The sequence below is a fragment of the Erithacus rubecula genome, assembly GCF_903797595.1.
Source record: "Erithacus rubecula genome assembly, chromosome: 8".
NCBI lineage: Eukaryota > Metazoa > Chordata > Aves > Passeriformes > Muscicapidae > Erithacus > Erithacus rubecula.
The window spans coordinates 13,560,123-13,574,675 of record NC_136659.1 but is presented as its reverse complement, the minus strand read 5'-3'; the positions used below and the strand labels follow the sequence as shown (position 1 = coordinate 13,574,675).

General features: G+C 37.6%; 1 protein-coding gene across 4 annotated transcripts in view; it reads left to right on the top strand.

The window, feature by feature from the left end:
• Window positions 1–14,553, top strand: part of NBEAL1 (neurobeachin like 1) — a 76,865-nt gene that overhangs the window by 26,018 nt on the left and 36,294 nt on the right. For 3 of the 4 annotated variants that reach the window (XM_079310936.1, XM_079310938.1, XM_079310935.1), the window contains 11 exons: window positions 768–874; window positions 4,237–4,323; window positions 5,750–5,833; window positions 7,306–7,404; window positions 7,508–8,088; window positions 8,707–8,839; window positions 9,423–9,542; window positions 10,672–10,975; window positions 11,875–11,960; window positions 12,266–12,355; window positions 13,797–13,965. In XM_079310936.1, the coding sequence (XP_079167062.1) occupies window positions 768–874; window positions 4,237–4,323; window positions 5,750–5,833; window positions 7,306–7,404; window positions 7,508–8,088; window positions 8,707–8,839; window positions 9,423–9,542; window positions 10,672–10,975; window positions 11,875–11,960; window positions 12,266–12,355; window positions 13,797–13,965 (1,860 nt within the window). The remainder of the gene's footprint in view (window positions 1–767; window positions 875–4,236; window positions 4,324–5,749; window positions 5,834–7,305; window positions 7,405–7,507; window positions 8,089–8,706; window positions 8,840–9,422; window positions 9,543–10,671; window positions 10,976–11,874; window positions 11,961–12,265; window positions 12,356–13,796; window positions 13,966–14,553) is intronic. The other variant, XM_079310937.1, reaches the window with a different exon arrangement.

Below are 14,553 nucleotides of genomic sequence, written 5' to 3'. Positions count from 1 at the left end.
ATTTACTAATAAAAATCCCAGAAGAAACCATATCAGATTGGTACCATTTAACCAAAGCATCAAGGTTCATAGACTGAAAGTCTCCATTAAGAGAGAGAAACGTCGCTAGGCAAGAAGTGACACTTACCAGAAGCTTAGTAATTGCAGAATAAAACTGTTCTGTAGTAAAATAGCCATGTGCTATTGTTTTGTGATAAATTGATTTTCAAATGGCATTGTTGTAAACATTGGCCAAAAGTAATAGTCTGAAAGAGCTGAATATAAATTTTTGGGTTAGAATTCAGGGGTTTGAGTTTTTTCAATTTTGACATTCAGCATGGGAAATAAAGGTGTTTTTTTTCCCATCATTCCAAGAAAACTGAGGAATAGTTCTGTGGCCATGGAGAATGTTTCCAGTATAAGGCTGCTGTAGAATGCAGAGTAATTTCTTGTTGAGGAAACAAATGTTCTTCTGCTCTAAAAAAAAGGTAATGCTGCTTATGTACTGACAATTGGCAATTAGTTGAAACAGAGCCCCAAAGTGGTCAAAGATATTAGTTATCTGAAATTTCTCCATAATATTAGTCTATGTGGTAATTTTTACAGTGTCAAAATTGGCTTTAGGCTTAGTGATTTGTCCTTAAATGTATATCCTTCTTGATCAAAAATGTGGAGCATGTAATTTGTCTAATTTTTTCCTACATGTGTTATGGAACATGCAGGCAAAAATGCTTGATGTATTTGGGAAGTGTTTTGTCTTTGATGCCAGTTCTGTTTTAATTCTATAGATACCATCACAGCCATGTTGGACTGCACTGATAGGCCTGTTCTGCAGGCAATTTTCCTCAACAGTAACTGCTTTGAGCATCTCATTCGACTGTTGCAGAACTGCAAGGTAAGTTTTCCCTTATCAGCATTTTTCAACAAACCCTGCCTTGTATTATTACTGATGAAGTAGAGGTGTCTCATGTCTGTCTTGTGGTTAAATAAATGAATACTTACTTTGAGTCTTGAGCTAAGCACCTTTGCAGACCCTGCTCAGTCTCTAAAATGTGTTACAATGCTGTATCTTTGAATCACTGCTCAATCTTTTCTTACCTATTAAAGTGTCTCAGATGTCAGACTATGAGCTAAGCACAGTCTGATTAAAAAAAATCAATCACCCCTGCCTTTTTATTTGGGTTTTTGTTGTGGGGTTTGGTTTTTTATATTCTATCATTGGATTGCTAGGAAATCACTTAACAGCTGCTGCCAGATGGAGGTCTGAATTCTAATTTTAGAGGAATGTTTTTCCACTAAAAAAAAAAAATCTTTCTGGTGTGCCACTCTAAGTGTTTCAAAATATTTGAGTCCTCTGTGTGGCTGACATAAAACATGAGCTCAAGCTGTTAAAAATGTTCCTCAATTTTTCCTTTTCTGCATAGGAATTAGGGTTTCCATCTCAACTGCAAATGGTCATAATTGGCAGATTTCTGCTGATTGCACTGATTTCATTTTTCCCTGTGTAAAAGAACACAGATATGATGTAACTCTCTGCAGTATTTTAGTTTTCTTTTTGTGATATGTTAGTGACATAGCCATTTTGAGCTCTTCTGATGCTCATGTAGATAATGTAATGCTAGCTACAGTGTGCAATTTATTTCTAATCCATTTAGATTTTGGATTAGAATGTATTTCAGTGCAATGATGTATTAAATGTTTTTTGATTATGTCTTAATTGTAATTATAATCAGTGGCAGAATGCCAACTGACTTGAAGTGTTTTGAATGGTCTCTATAGTTTTATTATCTCCTTCTGAAAATACATTGTTTGACATTTCCATTCTTCTCTGTGTTTAGGAATCTCTGCCTACTTTTGTACTAACCTTGTACTCTATAAGAGACTCCTTTTTTAGTTTCTTCTAAAATCATCAACAGTGTTGTAATATTTACTTCTTTATGGAGACTCTTAGCTGTGTTCCTGCCTTCATAAACAAATGTTGGAATTTAAAAAAGCAGGAACAGCTGCTCTGTTTTTTCCTGCAGCTTGCTGTTTTTATTTTTATTCTGCCTGTCTGTTTGTTACAAGATAAGTTCTTCTAAGGTTTTTTCCAGGGTTAGTCTCACATATCACTGTGTTTAGGGATCAGTGCTGCCAGTTTGGTACACAGTGTACTTTTTAGCCTTTAGCAGGCAAAATACCCCCACAGATGAGAAGTGGGAGAAGTAGAGGCAGGGCAGGTGTTGCAGTATATTTGTACTTCCAAATATACTGTGTCTGCATGCCAAGATTGATTTAGCTGTGGAATTAGGATTTCTCCTTATTAGCTGGGAGTGGAGGCCTAGCTCTAGATTTTATTCCTTCATTTGTGAAAATTTCTACTGGATTCCTTAGCAAGCCGTGTGTGGAAAGCATGTCCTGCATCTCTGCAGAGAGCATGAGAGCCCATACACATATCTGAAACTCAGGAAGCTATTGGATCTTCTGCAAACTTGAAATGCAACTAATTTCTATGGAAAGGAGGGCTAAAGAAAATCCATACACTGTTTCTGCTATAGATATCCCAAAGAACTTGAGTTTCCAGGGCTGTATTTCTACTCATACTTCTAAGTCATTTGCAGTATAACAATCTTCTAAGATGTAAATCCTTTTTGTTTTTGTACTTGCTGGTTTTAAGGTTCATGAGCAAACGGTCTTTCCTTAATTATGTTTTAGAGATCTTCACAAAAGCTTTTCAAAACTTAGTTAAGTTTTAATGATGTGAATATTGCTTTTTGCCAGTGATATCTGAAAAGAGGGTCTATAACTTAAAGGTATCAGAAAGTGCTTATTCTGTACTGAGAGTCATTCAATAAAGCAATTTGGTTTGTCAATGCTGAATTTTTCTCATCTAACTGTCTCAGAGGTCACTCTTTGGGCAAAGCACAATGACCTCTAACATTGTCTGATTAAATGAAAAAAATGTATTTTTTGAACAGCTTTTAGATGGAAAGATTAAAACCATGTAGACATTGTAAAAAGAAATCTGTTTTTTCCTTTTCGCATGCCGTATGAGAAATGAAGTAGCTCATACCAAGAGTTTCATGGGCTCTTTATTTTTGCATTGTCTGCATTTGCTTTTGTTTAATGTTCTTATCCTGGCTGATGTTATAGTCCTCTGAGACATATGATAGTTACTCTGCATTGTTAAGTGCTCTTGACTGTGATGTTCCTTTCAAAGTGTTTCTAATGATGTCCTTTTACACCTGTGAAAATCAAAGTAGTATCTTGAGTGTTGTCCTTTGTTTTGCCCTAATTTATGGAAGTCAATTTCTCAGGTTGTTCCTCTTCAGAGAAACTAAGCTAGCAGATAATGGAACAAAATCTGTGTGTGTGTGTGTGTAAAGAAATGCTTAGGTTTTACCCAGTAAAGGGAAGTGTTCCCTTTTTTTAAAAGGGACTTGAAAAAAAAGCATTTTGATCAGGATTTTTAAAAATGCCTCAATAGAATCTTAAAACAGAAGGAGGTAAATTTTAGTTCTAATTAAGTTACAGCTAAATTTGGCATGAAAATTGACTGCAATTTATTATTAATTTGGGTGAGTTTGAAACTGTTAAATTCAGGTACTCACCAGGAATTTAGCTACTGAACACAGAACAGTTCCTTACCTGAAGATGCAGTATAGGTGTATGTTTGATTTAAAGCTATTTGCAACCTGTCTGATTCTTAGGATGATAGCAGACATTTTTTCCCCTTCTTTCTGTCCCAAGGACTATGTGCTCCAGAAGTTCTGCTACTGTACTGTTTGAAAATGAAAATATTCTGTCTAAATATCTTCAGCTTTCACCTAGGGTGAAACATAAGTGGAAAATGGTGAAACATCTGTGTTCATTTCCTTGTTAATGCCCCACTCTTGTCTTTATTTCTTATGAGCAAATTTCTTCGAACTCTGTCATGTTGCATATTATGAATGAAATCACAGTTGCTAAGCCAGAGATGGGTATAAATTCCAGATAAATCTCTCTCCTTGTCTCAGTGATTACATATTTTAATTTATTTTTTGTGGAAAAAATAATTACTCTTTAGCAAAAATACAGTGTAATCTTCATTATTTTAAGAATTAACAGAGGACCATACTAATAGATGATTGTCTTACCAGTGTGAGAAAGCTTTATTTTTTTTCCCCCTTTTTTTGTTTTTATCTGTGAAATACAAATCTAAGGCAGCCTCCACAGATTTGGCTGCAGGTAACTGTACAATGCAATTATTTCCATTATTCTTGTCTCTGTTTCTAACAGCTGTTTTTAAATGCTAACAATAAAGTGGCAGACAAGAGTGAGAAAGACCTTACCAACAAATTACTGACAGAAATGAATGAGGACCAGGTACCTACCTAAACTGTACTTTGCTTCAGTTGAAGTCAAAACACAATCACAGGAAAATTGATTCCTGTGCTTCACCTTAACCATCCTCTTTAAGCTGTTCTGCAGCAAGATGAGCTTATGATGCTGCACAGATCAGCATTTCCTGTCTCTGGAAAATGATTTTTGTGAATAACAGATTGAATTCAGCCTTATTCATCTGCTTCAAACTGCAGATATAGAATGAGCAATAAAATGAGCATCAGTTATGATTCTTTTAAGGAAAAGGTGAAGTACATGAATGGGATCTAAATTAATTCTCTCAACCTGGTGGTGATTCTTTTTCCCCTCATTTTCCTCTTTTTTGCTCTTTGTCTCAGCACTGTGGTGTTTTGGATTCTGGGGCCTTGTTTTTGAATCTCAATGGTTGTGTTTGGTGTCCTGATTCTTTGCTTGTCATAAAGAACAGATGTTCACAAAACAATGGACAGGCTGAATCAGGGAGGTAGGAATAGCCTGCTGCTTCACTTTCTCCAGATACTGTGGAAAGATTAAAATGCAAATTTTTGTATTAATTTTATAGTAGAATTACTTGTTCTGATTAAAAATGTAAAAAAAATGCTGAATGCAAGGGATAGTTATTTACAATTGCCATTTTTAGCTAACAGCTTTGGCTTTTTTTGACACAGCACAGTGCTCTAGCTGCATGTAAATTTTTGTTCACATCTAATAGTCTTCTGCTTCTTGACATTTCAAAATATGTCTAAGGTGCACATAATATTTCAGAGATTGAAACAGTATGTTTGTTAGCACAGTGTTGCTAATTAGGTTTACTGATGGATGCAAAAGAGTACTCCAACATTTTTGTTGTTAAAACCATCATAGAAATAACATAAACAAGAGTAGTAAAAAAACTTCAGAAGATTACTTAAATTGGAGAGAGAGGTGTTGAATCAATGCAATGAGGCTGTGGATGAGGAAGCCACCTAACTGTGCTGGTGTGACTTACCTCTTACACTTTGAGGGTTTGTCTGTGCTGCACTGGTTTGCAGGACCTTGGATGGAAAATAAGTTACTTTATATGAGCTGCAGATGCTGATTTTCCAGCAGCACACACACATACACACTGCAAGAGATTTCCTAATTGTTTTCCTCCCTCCCTCTTGAGATTGTCCATTAGACGCATGAGGAAAACTTGTTTGTCCATCAGAATATTTAGGTGCAGTTTGTGTTGCGAATGCTTCTCTCCTCTTGAAGTCTGTGGTTAGTTGTCTCCTGTGATGTAATTCCTTGTAGGCTGTGGGGTTTGAAATGTTCACTGTTGGGAGATGATTTTTGGAGCATGCTACCAAGCTCTTGGTTTCCCTCCTGGCAGGATGGCACAGCACAGATTTTGGAGCTGAGCTGTCTTTGCATGTTTGTGTATGACTTCTGTACCTGTTCCTTTCAGGTGTTTCAGGGACGCCTGGACTCCTTGGCAGTATCAACCATTCAAGCCCTCACAGCAGTAATGCACAAGTCTCCAGCTGCAAAGGTAACAGTGTCTATGCAGAGGTTTCTTGATCTTGTTTCCAGCTAGTGTTTTGATCACAGTACCTTGATGGATCTTGCTAATGGAGATGAGCAGATTGTGGTCACACATCCATGCCAGATAGGAATAGCTGATTAGCATTCCTTATCTCTTTATATGTGTCTGATGGCTGGGCACTGAGTCATCTTTCTGCCAAAACTGGAAGATCTGAGTATGATAGTGGTTGGAACTGCTCCAAAGGAAGTACATTGTTACTTGTCCCATGGATATATAGGGTAGACTTACTGGATATTTACAGTAATTCTCAGGCAGCTGTTTGTGTTGTAGTTTTATATGAACTAAGCCAAGACAGTGTTGCTGTCCGGATGGTGGTCATGCCATTGCCCTGTGCCTTCCTTGGTAGTTATTCTTGGATTTGGTAAATGGATAGGTTGTAGTTAGTTTGTGGTTCTGACTGGAAGCTAAACCCTTGGAACAATAATATATTTATTCCTGGATTGCTGAGTCCATTAAATTTAGCCCTTGGCTGAATGATTCCCTAGACTTGGCACAGTTAAAGGGATGTGACTGTGCACTGGAGGATAAAGGAAGAGTGGGAATCATTTATTTTTTTGCTACTTGCAGTACAGCCTAAGGGAGAGACAACAGGATCCGTTACGCTCCTCGAGCATTACTGGAAGTGTTTATTTCTCCACTGACTGTGGAAAGCCTGGGAAGAGTTGTATGTTGGAGGTGGGGACTAGCTGGGGTTCACAGTCAGAATTTTCAATTGTGCTTCTATTGCAATGTGTATTTTTTCTTTTCATGTTTACTTAGGTAATCACCTCACTCCTGCTGAAAGATTGATTCTTAACAAAAAATAAAAATTCAGCACAGATTATAGTGAGGAGAAGAGTATCCATTCCACATGCTGTATTGGCTGTTTAAGAATTAAACCATAAACGGATACTGTCATTTGAACTTTTTTGGTTGATTATTTTTCCTTGTAAAATCAGTTTTCAGGAAAGCTTCCTTGGAACACTTCCCTAATTTTTTTAAGTTTTTAGGACAGATGGTTTTTAATCTGGTCCAGGAAAATCTTATACTGAAAGATGAGTATTTGAATACTTCTGCATTGCAATGTAAACATTTCATGCTGTAGTTTGCACTAAAAAGACGAAAAATGAAGTTATTTGTTCTTATTTGGATTACACCAAAGTAGTTATATTCTTTTATAGGTAATTAGAAAAATACAACTTTGAACTTTTATTTATCTATATGGTGCAGTGAAATGGTTCTCATCTGCAGCATTCTAGAGACAGTAGAATGAAAAGGTTATCAAAAATAGATTTCTAACCTGTAATTATTGCATTCTAATTACTATGTGTCTAAAACTGCATTAATTTGTCTTAATTAAAATTAAAAGTTACTTGTCTGCCTGCTGCAGTAGACAAGTGTCCATTTTTTGTTAGTGAGACTGGAATTTTTATCCTCAGGAGGTCTTCAAGGAGAGGATTGGATATGCGCACATATACGAGGTACTAAAATCACTGGGTCAGCCGTCACGGGAGTTGCTGGAAGAACTCATGAATATGGTGAGCTGTGCCTGCTTTGAAGCAGAAATGCTTAACATCTTTCAACAGTCCTTCTGGCCCTGTCTTACTGTATTTCATGTCTGAGTTCCCTGCTGTTTTTCAGGCTGTTGAAGGTGACCACATGGCCGTTGGGATACTAGGCATCAGTAACGTCCAGCCCTTATTGCTGCTCATCCAGTGGCTTCCAGAACTAGAATCACAGGAGCTGCAGATTTTCGTCTCCAGTTGGTTGAGGCGAATCTGCTGTATTGACAGACAGAGCCGCGCCACGTGCGTCAACGCGAGCATGGTCATCCGGATCATCGAGACCCTGGGCTCCCGCGCGGCGCTGCACGGCACCTGCGCAGAGAACCTGGTGGCGCTGCTGGGCTCCCTGGGGAGCCACTCCATGGGCTCGGAGGAGCTGCTGCGGCTGCTGCGGCTGCTGCGGCCCGAGGAGGCGCGGGGCGCTCACCCGTACGTGGTGCCGGTGCTGCGCGCGCTGCTGGCCATGGCGCGCAAGCAGGGCCTGGCCAGCGCCCTGCAGTACTTCGACCTGCGCCACAGCATGGCCGGCATCGCCCTGCCCGCCGTCCACAGGTGGCCGGGCGCCGCCTTCTCCTTCAACGCCTGGCTCTGCCTGGACCAGGACCGCGTGGAGCCCGGCGCCACGGGCAAAGGCGGCAAGAGGAAGCAGCTCTATAGGTACAGTTATGTAACACCCTACAGATGGGGGCTGTCTGTGCTCTATGGTACCCCACGGCATGTGGTGCTTCTGCTTACCTTCATCCAAGGCAGTTCTTAGTGCTTAGTCTGGGAAAGGGAGAGCTCCCGTTTGCCACTGGAGCCAAGTTCTTTTACAGAAATAATGTGTGGTTTCTCTGTTGTAATGTCTTGTTATCTGCAGTTTCAACATCCATAACTCCAAATTGTAGTAAGGTTCATTGCTTAAACAAAACAACATTACAAACCAAAACCCAACCCATCACCAAAACCAGAGCAGCCTTCACATAGTTTGTTGTAAAGGTAATGAGCTCTAGATTTGTATAAGAGCAGAAGTGAGAAGGCATCTTCATGGAGCTTAAATAGTGCACATTGACATGAATTATTCTTGATATAATTTAGCCTTCTGGGTACTAACAGAAGCAAACAAAATGTCTTTTTGGTGTTACGTTTTCTTTTTTTTTTTTAATAAGAGGAGTAACAGTCACACAGTAAATTTTGGACAACCACCCAACAACTTGAGTGGATTTTCTTCTTAATGAATGTATTGTTAGATGGTAGTTTTGATGAAGCAAGTCCTTGATTGTGTGTCTTTTGTAGCTTTTTTACAGCAAGTGGTATGGGGTTTGAAGCTTTTATTACATGCACGGGGGTATTGGTGGTTGCAGTGTGCACGAAGAGGGAATATGCAACAGTGATGCTGCCTGACCATTGTCTTTTTGACTCTCTCTGGGTAAGATTTGATACTGACAAACACTTTTTTTAGGATTGTATTGTTAGCTCAGAAGTCAAAATTATGGTTTTTTTGATAGTTTTACAAATAGTCTGTTTTATATTGCAGTAATTCATTGCATAAGATCAGATTTAATCTCAAATAATGCAGGCAGTTTTCACATAGATTGGTTGTTGATTGAGCTAACTTATGCGTGTGTGTTTGGCATTTTTTGTTGATTAAGCTTGTTACAGCATTAAAGGTTTTTTATGTTAAATTAAAACAAGCATAGATGTCTGTGGTGCTGTGTGAATAAATTGGCTGTGGTGCTGTTTCTGCCCTACCCTTTTCTATTCCTGTACTTGAAATCTGATGTGCATTACAATGAAAGAGCTATATCTTTCTCTTCAAAAATCTGTTTGTATGTAAACATTGCATTTGCTATTTTAAAGTGGAAGCAGCAGGTGGTCTTATATTCTTGTTGATGCTTTGGATTTATTTTAAGTGCTTTCCTCACCAGCTTAGTTGATAAAGTGAAATAGTTTCTTATAGTAATTTCACTGCTCTTAATAATGATTTAATTATTTATTTATTGCTTAACTAGCACAACATAACTATTGTTCACGTGCCTGGAAAGAGGCCCTTTGGTCAGAGCCTTGTGTATATCTATGTCAATGGACAGCAGAAGGTCTCTGCCCCCCTTCGATTCCCTGCTATGAATGAAGTAAGTTCTCTTCTGAGCCATACCCTGGTAGGATGAGCTCTCACACAACAGTGAGAGTTCAGACTGTTGCTAATGATGTTCAGCTTTGGATACTGTCCCAAATATCATTTTGGAGTGTAACTAACCATTAAGTAATGCTTGTTTAGTCATCTCAGATTAAAAACAAAACAAAAAACTACCAGATGACATTGATTAAATTGTGGAGTTTTCCACAAAATAATTGCCTGAGCATATTGGCATAATTTATGATGGCATTTATAATAAATGGCAGCTCTACAGTAGGATTGATGTAACAGTGCTCAGTGAGGAATATTCTCATATATTTTTACATGTATTTTTTGAAATGTTTCCTTGATATGCTATTCCTTATTCCTTTGCTATCTGAATAAGCATGCAGCTACAATAACTATTTCAGATGTGTACACATTTAGCAATACACTAGTCGTCAAAATGAGTATGTGTCATGTTTAATTTCCACTGTAAGCTTTGTTCATTTCTTTTGGGGAGCAAATTTATATTAAACTGGGCTACAACACCCAACATTCTTCCCTCTTTTCTAAGTTCTAATTTGATAGTTGGTAAGTTTCTTGAGAAAGCAGTTAAGTTAGATGCTATACTGGTAAAATCAGTATAAAACTTAAAAATTAGAATAAGTGTAGTTTTCATTTCAAGATGAAACTCTGTTTTTTGACCCATCTGTAAAATAAACATTATAAATCTCAAGGTAACTAAAAGTAGGGAAGTAATCTTACCATGAGTGGGCTAAGTAATATGAGAAATGTACAGTAGCAGATATGCTGAGTTAGTATTTTAGAATATAATCCAGAAGAGGAGTATTTACAGAGGGGTGTCAGAAGCACTGTCCTTCCTGGCTGTGCTCCTGACAGAGGTCATAGAGCACTTGAGGTAACTAAATTGCTCTTAGTTGGAAGAGCAACTCCTATTATGAGGAGTATATGCTCTGGTTTTTGGCCTACTGTGATGGATTGCTTGTTTTTCTAGGGTTGGCAGAGCTTGTTGCTTGCATTTTCATTTATTTAGTTCAGATTTGCTAGATGTAGTCTTCAGATTTCAAGCTTAGATTTACAGTATGTGTTCTGTTTTCTTTCTTCCATGTATGACTCTGCAGTCTTTTACTTCTTGCTGCATTGGTTCAGCTGGTCAAAGAACAACAACTCCTCCTCCATCTCAGATTCCAGATCCACCTTTTTCCTCCCCAGTCATGCCCCACCGGACATCGCTCGGGGGCATTCTCGCTACAGGCGGTTGGGGTGGGGCGCCAGGAAAACCAGAGTTCATCACCAAAATGATCTCAGCAGGCACTCAGGACAGTGAATGGGGGTGTCCAACATCTTTGGAGGGCCAGCTTGGATCAGTTATTATCTTTCATGAAGCACTGCAACCTTCTCAGGTGAAAGCATTATATTTAGCAGGTAAGTGGTGATTGTACTGGTTTTAGCAAAGTAAAAGAAATTATTATGAACAAGACCCCACTAAGCTCTGCTGTACTCAGACACATAATGAAGAACTTATGATCCAGAAGAGCTGCAGAGCTGACAAAGTGAGAGGGCTTTAAAGCAAATAAGCTTAGCATTTAATAAGTAGGTTATAAAGTTTGATTTTAATATATTATGTTTTCATAAGCTCATCTGCTTATCATATATACAGACCTGCAAAATTAAGAAGTTAGGTAATAATTTCACATGTAAATTCTGAATTTTTACTACTCTTTGCCTACATATGTTTGCAATTGAGACTCTTTTAAGGTATTGCCCTGTTTTGTTAGGCCACTTAAAGGTGATTTATGCTTGAGGTTTTTTCATAAGAATCAGTAATTAAGCGGCCATTTTAAAGAAAATACTTTGAAAGATATGTTGTACCATTAGGTGTGAAAGATACTAAGTTCTGTAATGACTCCAGGTTGTTACAGATAGGCATTAAAACACTTGCATTATTTAAAGGAAATATTATGCATAAACAAAACTGTCTTGAAGGTTACTAATTTTGTGGGCATTTAGGCTTGATGACAGAGATTAGTGTCAAATATGGGATTGGTATTTGTAAAGACAAACATGAGAGCTGTTTGAAGGTATAGAAACACCTCTTTGTAGTTTGGCTTTTCATGTAGTATGTGTTCCTCTTTAAGCAGACCCTCTGAAATGAATGATTTAAGCCATTGAAACTACTTCAAATTGTGTCTCAAATGGATACAGTTCAGACTGTCCTATTCTTCCAACAAGTTTGGTAGTACAAAGTTTGTAAAGGGCAACATTAATAACAAGTGGACTATTATATATATGTTATATGATTTTATATGCCCTTTTTTTTATAGGTCCAAACTGTTTAACTCCATGGAAGTCTCAAGAAGCTGAAATAGCAGACCTCCCCAGTAAGGTGCTGCTTCATTATACACCAAAGGTAGGAAACAGGACGTAATTTCTGTTTGACTATACAGTGTGCATTACTTTCAGTGTTTGCACTTTGTTTTTTATGGGAAGATAAGGAGCAGTGAGAGCTTTCTTAAACTGTAGTCTTGTGCAGACATAGGTTTGGCAAAAGAGAATGTACAATAGAGAATGTCAAATCTAAAATGGCATGCATTATATTCTAGGGTTTTAATGTTGTTCAAATACTTTAATATCAACACATTGGCACTAAATCTTGTGTTCAGGCATGTTACTTGTTTCCTAAGTGATATCATGGCTTCTTTATTTGTTTAACAGGCCTGCAGAAATCCAATTTGCCTTGACCTGTCTGCAAATCTTTTACATGGCAGACTAACTGGAAACAAAGTAGTGAATTGGGACATCAAGGTAAATATGTTGTGAAGAGGCAGAACCTGATGTAAAAAGACAGTGGTTGTGTGTGTTCATCTAACTTTCGGAATGCTGGAAGTTATTATAATGCAAATTATATTTAACAGATGCAACCTTTTTTTTTTTTTTTACTGAGAATTCATGGGCTAATGCTGTAGCTGGAGTAGTATTGCATTTGAATTACATTTATTGAGAATTTAGGAGGCCCACTGTTTTTATCATCACAGTGGAGTGTGAAAATATTTTGTGGTAGCTGACTATTCTTCATAATAATATTGAATGCATGTTAAATGTATATAGAGAGCATTTTGCCATCTCGTGGGAATTCTGTCATGGTTTTGCTGTCATAAACTGAGTTAGATTAAGATTAGTAGGGTTTAGTTGAAACTTGTGACTTGTCAGTAGAATACCACGTTTTTTCATCTGGAGGAAAATGTATTAACAATAAATAAGATCTGCCTTTTTTTCCAAGAACAGTGAACAGTTGACTGTATTGGCAACCTAATTAATAAGGAAATATTGTTGGAGCTACACTGTACATATCCACTGTGCATATCTCTACAATCACTTGCTGAATATAAAGTTAAGAAAGTTCAGGCATTCATTAGTTAATTTTGCTATGATATGAATAGTTCTAGAATGCCTCAGTTTGTCCTTTTTCCCCAGTAATGAGTTCTTGTACTCCAGAGTGTTTGTCCCTGGACTAAGCTGGGGAAATGAGTGGATATCTCTGAGTAGCTTGCTACTGATTTTAAATTGATTTGAAGTGGATCTGAATCACTTCTAGAAATCTTGTTATTTGAGTGTATTATACCTTAACACAAGAAGCATTGTTTGAATAGCAGAATCCAGAATCAATTAAATTGGAAAAGTCCTCCGAGATCATCAAGTCCAATCTGTGACCAAACACCATCTTGTTAACTAGACTGTGGCATTAAGGGCATTCCAGGGACTGTCTTGTGCTATCTCTGCTTGTGAGGAGGGGAGAAAAGGGGACTTAAGAGACTTTAAGGAGAGGCTTAGAATTGATGTATGTGTAGCGTTATTTTGAAAAACAAAATAAAAGGGTATTATTTTTAGCTGTCTGGAGTTGAAATCTTTCAGGAAATTGATTAAAGCAGAGATGTGTATAATGGTAGTCTTCTCTTACTGCTTGCTACAAGTAACTTTAGAAATCAGAAATGTTTCTCCTGTTTTTCAAATATACTTTGCAGGAGATTCTGTATCCTTCAGTTCCAGTGTTTCTATGGGAGGAGGAGGAAGGAAATGTAAAAAATGTGTTTTCAGAGTAAGAGCTGACAGGATGGCCCCTGTATAAGTGGCTTGTGAGATATTCTGATTTGTTTGTGAGACCTCCTTTATGCTGAATAAATTTTTGCTGTAGTTGAAGGGATTTCATTTATGGTGATGTTTTTTCCTTGCTTTTCTCTTGATTCAGGATATGATCAACTGTATTGGTGGAATAAATGTGCTGTTTCCATTGCTGGAGCAGATCACCTTTCTTGGTGGACAGATGCTTGAGAAATCTGAAGGAGAAACTCTGCCTCCAGAACTAGTAACTCCTGTAGAGGGTGACTGGGTTGTATTTTCATCCCCAAAGGCATCAGGTGGGAAAGTGAAGCTCAAGTGAACTAACCTTTTAGCTTGGTTTTACAAGACCTTTTTTGAATGACAGGAAGCTGTTTATTATGTGCTGGATTTTCCAGAGCATCTATGTAAAGCTGAAGGGCTCTTTCTGTACATAGATATATGACATGGCTACTGAGTACCAGGAATTCAGCACTATAGGAAAAAAAATATTTCAAGTATATATATATTTAATAGCATTCTTTTTCTTTTCATGATTTACTGTTATGGGTACCAAGGTATGACATTGTTTTATTTTCTGTTCTGATTGTTTTGAGAAATTATGTTTTATGTAAAAGCTATTTATATCAACAGGAGGAGATTTCCTACAGCTTGAGTGCTGGGTCACACAGCCACATGGGGACAGCACCATCAGAACTGTGCTATTTAGCCTTTAGCCAAACTAATATTTTCTTAATAATATATTCAGGCTCCTTCTTCCACACATAGTCACATTTTAGATCAAAATAAAAAGAAACTGAAAGGATGCATTAAGAATAAATTTTAAAAAAACTTTTTTAGTATTGAGAATTAACTTTGACCTTACAAAAACCACTAAGAAATCAGAC